The sequence below is a fragment of the Crocodylus porosus genome, unplaced genomic scaffold (genome assembly GCF_001723895.1).
Source record: "Crocodylus porosus isolate Cpor-Errol unplaced genomic scaffold, CroPor_comp1, whole genome shotgun sequence".
NCBI lineage: Eukaryota > Metazoa > Chordata > Crocodylia > Crocodylidae > Crocodylus > Crocodylus porosus.
The window spans coordinates 2,690,681-2,694,900 of record NW_017728947.1 but is presented as its reverse complement, the minus strand read 5'-3'; the positions used below and the strand labels follow the sequence as shown (position 1 = coordinate 2,694,900).

The 4,220-nt window shown below is 44.4% G+C and overlaps 1 protein-coding gene across 1 annotated transcript in view; it reads right to left on the bottom strand.

The window, feature by feature from the left end:
- Nucleotides 1–4,220, bottom strand: part of LOC109320743 (mucin-5B-like) — an 86,696-nt gene that overhangs the window by 34,316 nt on the left and 48,160 nt on the right. Inside the window, exons 21-22 of the mRNA XM_019551001.1 lie at nucleotides 2,560–2,670; nucleotides 540–719 (exon numbers count right to left, since the gene is read on the bottom strand). Coding sequence (XP_019406546.1) covers nucleotides 540–719; nucleotides 2,560–2,670 — 291 coding nt within the window. The remainder of the gene's footprint in view (nucleotides 1–539; nucleotides 720–2,559; nucleotides 2,671–4,220) is intronic.

Genomic DNA, 4,220 nt, shown 5'->3' with positions numbered 1-4,220 from the left:
TCGAGATGCTTCTGTGGATGCATGACAAGGTACAGTTGGCCTTCCTGACTGCAACCCCACACTGCCGGCCCATGTTCATCTTGGAGGCAATAATGACTCCAAGATCCTTTTCTGCCTCTGTACTGACAAGAAGGGAGTTCCCCAGCCTGTAGGTATGGTGCCGGTTGTTCCTCTCCAGGTGCATCACTTTGCACTTGTCAGTGTTGCACTTGTCAGGGAGTCCTGGTTAATACTGGCCGTGTCTACATGTGCTCCTGACTGTGCAGTTGTTACTGTGCAGTCATTTAGTACTTATTTTAGCGAGTACTAAATGACTGCACAGTAACCGTTATTACTGTTCAGTTCTGGCAGTGCATGGATCCTTTCCAATCCTACTGTGGCAACACAGTTTGTACCTACCGATGCTACTTTACTGTAGTCTTATGTAGACGCTTGATGTAGCATTTCATGTAGATGTGTCCACTAGCACACAATTGTTCCTCCTAGAAACTGAGACCCAATTTGAGAATCAGTCTCTCTACCCTTAGTCTTCTACCTACCTGGAAAGATGGTGCCAGTTGGACAATCACTGTGGTCTTTTGGTCCCACATTAAGGTCATTCCCTGGGTAGTTTCAATCACAATATAAATTCCTCGGAGATCCACTTTGTAATTCTTTTCAGCTGTTAGATCAGTGGTTATCTCCTGAATTTTCCCCTCCAAGAGTCTAATTTCACTGTTCTAGAACAAGGAATTAGATTGCACTGAAGAAAACAAGAATGAAATCACAACTGAATAGAAAATACAACACTACAGTGAGGAAGAGGCTCTTTCCTTTGCAGCTAGGGAGCCTTATGTGATGACGATACAACAGTATGGCAGCCACTGCCCTGTGTACAAACCATGAGACTTGAATATAACCGTTCCCCACCCCCATGTAGCCCTAAATCCCTACAAATTGATTCTTTTCTTTTATTATGGGCTGCTGTCTCCTTCATTTCCTCCACTTAAATGCCAAGCCTTGGCCATTCTGACCAGTTCTAAATGTCCAGCCCTGCCTCATCTCACATATTTCTGTTTTTTCTGGCTTTTTGTTTTCAACAAAGAAATCTCTAGTGCAAGCTTCCTGGTTTGATTACCCAACCCACAAACTGAGTGTGTCTACACATCACTATACAGCAACGTTGTTACTGTGCCATGCTTTATTTCTTCCTTTTGGAAATACTAAAACACAGCACAGTAACCCTCCATACAATGCCATACAGGTGGTGCACACTTAGATTTCCCTGTTACGTCATGGTAGCAGTATGCTATAAGCTAGCAATCATGTGCAGACCAGTGTTATCACTACATTGCCGTAGCACACCATGTAGACATGCTAACTGATAACTTTATGGAACCCCATGTGGCGCGAACCATTTGTATTTCTATTAATAGGGCCAGGGAAAGGAAGGGATCTAGCCAAGCCTCAACTGCTCTTTGGTATCAGTCCTGTGTCTGCACTTACTCCACAGCAGGAGTTAAACCATGGCAGTTTAACCTTAAATGAAACAGGGACAAGCTGTCCAATTTAATTTCCATGTACGTTGAGTAATTGTGGGCATGGGGATAGTGTTCTGATCTATTCCATGAGCTAGGAGAGGAGCCCTCTGACTTTGACCTCAGCACAACATCCTGGCCCCTCCTTGGTAGCAAGGTTGCTCTGGTCATAGCTTGCCTCCTGCTTGCAAACCTTTCCCTTACATTGCTGCCTTTCTGCTGTCTTCCCTGGGGTTTTAATCTCCCAGTGAGACATTTTCATTATCCAAATCCCCTGCAGCTGGGCTGTCTCAACATGGCTGGCTGTTCCTTCTTAAAGGGATAGACTGCCCTATTACAGATTGGGGAATAGCTGAGGAATGGTAAATACCTCTCCTTTCCTGTGCCATACCAACATTAACTGCAGGTCCAACTGGATGTCCACTCATAAGTACTGCAATGTGACTTGAGGTCATGTTCTGTAGTTTTGGAGCTACTTCTCTAATAGTGGCTGCATAGCAGTGTTAAGGTACAGTGAATTAATTGTTGTTGAGACCTTTATCTAAGGATCTACCAAATTCACAGCAGAAGTAGAGTGCGTGGCGGGTCCTTTAATCTTGCATGCTCCCCTGCATGCACCTCGCCCTTTGTGCCCTCGTCCTCCACTGCTGATTAGTAGAGGACCCTGCCATTCCCTCCTGATCACCAGCGAAGCTAAAACTGCAGTTTTAAACATGGCACCATTTTTGCCTCCCTGCCAGTCAGCAGCAAACAGCAGGGCCATCCAGGGGCCCTCATCCAATCAGTGGCAGGAGGCAAAAATAATGCCATATTTAAAACCATAGTTTTTGCTTCCTTGCTGATCAAGAGCAAGCTGCAAGTGGGGCTCCTCCACCAATCAGTGGGGGGAGGGCACAAGGGAACCTGCAAGATTAAAGGACCCACAGTGCACCCCACTTCTGCCATGAACTCAGTAAGTCCCTACCTATATGCCATCTAACCAGCCACCACCCTCCCCTCTCCCCACAACATAATTCAGAGTTAAAACTGATTTTAGACACACCTCAAGTATCAATGTGATCTTCATGGAGCAGATGGACAGTGATTTCCCACATGCATTGTTCTGAGTTACAATTCGGAAGGTGCCATCATTAGGGTTATTGGGGCAAAAGTCCTTTACAAAACAAAGAAAAGCATATTACATCTTTTTATCTGACAAGTATAAGTCTTAAACATTCCCATAAATGAATGATGTGAGTCATATTTGACTGCACCTTTTGAATCATCATTACATTCCAATTTTCTGAAGTGCTCAGTGTTGGTTTTATTGTGCTTATTTAAGTCAATGGCTGTTTTAACAGAAAGCAAAGCTAAGTGAAAGACTGAACTTTTTTATAAACCTACTTACATTTCTAAATATAAATAGTAGAGTCCTTTGTTAAGCATTTTCACAAAAAAAAGAAGACTGAAAAATGGGGACCTTGAATCCTGTTCATTTCAGTACCTGTAAGTTGAATTTTACAATAATCTCTCACAAACAATGTTTTGTCTATAGAATGGGCTATACTGTAGCAGCAGTTATGTCTTTCAAAGAGGCACAAGGGTTAGAATATGGAAAAATGTTGCCAGCAAATCCAGCAAAGCCATCCCAGTTTTCTCTACGTATTGAAGTCAGTGGAGTTACTCCAAGGATAAGTGTGGCCCTGGGAAGTTAACCATTGAACAATACACACACAATACAAAGCACACTCTATAATCAGGCTGGAATCATTTGGAAGTGGGCATAGAGGACCAAATTCAAAGAGAAAGCTAAGCCCAATTTGTGCTGATTCAGCATGCAGCTTTACCCAGACAATTCAATGTATAAATTAAACCAGTTTAAAGGCCAAGTCTCATTATTATTACTAAGGAATCATACTGAAGTGATGGTTCGACACAGCATTATATAAAAAGGCCATGAGGAGATGAAGAAAGAAATTGTGTTTTTAAAAAAAAATCTAAATTAATGCCATGTAGTCAGGGTATATTGCTTGTTAACAATATATTTGCTAGTCCTGGTGAACTTTAGGTTGTCTCCTAGGATTTTTTCTAGTTGAGATCTAGCCCATAAGCAAAGGTATCAGAATTTGGATGCCAGAATCTGTGCTGTTTCTCCAAGGATAAATTAGAACCCTTCATACCTCTTCAAAAATAAGCTTTGGAGTCTAGCTGAGTTGTGGGAATGTAGCAGGTGGACTGACAAGAGGCATTTACCAGGAAAAGTAATATGCACGTCAGGTTGGCCACTGAGGCAGAGCACAATCAGGGTGCTCACCATGTAGTGTGCTGCTGCAGGCTACAAAGCAGCCTGAATGGTCATCAGCAGGGAGATCCCCTTGCCCCTCCCCCCGCCCCGTAGCCATTTTAAGAGGGAAGGTGTGTGGCAGAGCACCTTTAGACCTGAAAGCAGGCAGCCGGCAAGTGCAGGCCAGCCCTCATGAGGTGGCCATTTTAGATCCTGGCTCTCTGGGCTGAGGCAGCAGCCTACTGCAATTAGATGAAGGAGCAACAACATCTTGCGGGGTCTGCTCCCTACTGGGGTCTCTGGCACACCAGCTGGAGGAGCTCCAGGCCACAGTCCAGAGACTGCGTGCCATCAGGGACTGCGAGCAGGAGATAGACTCCTACTGCCAGGCCCTTCTCCCCCGGGAGCCACAGGGTAGAGCACCGTCTCCCTCCAGGACT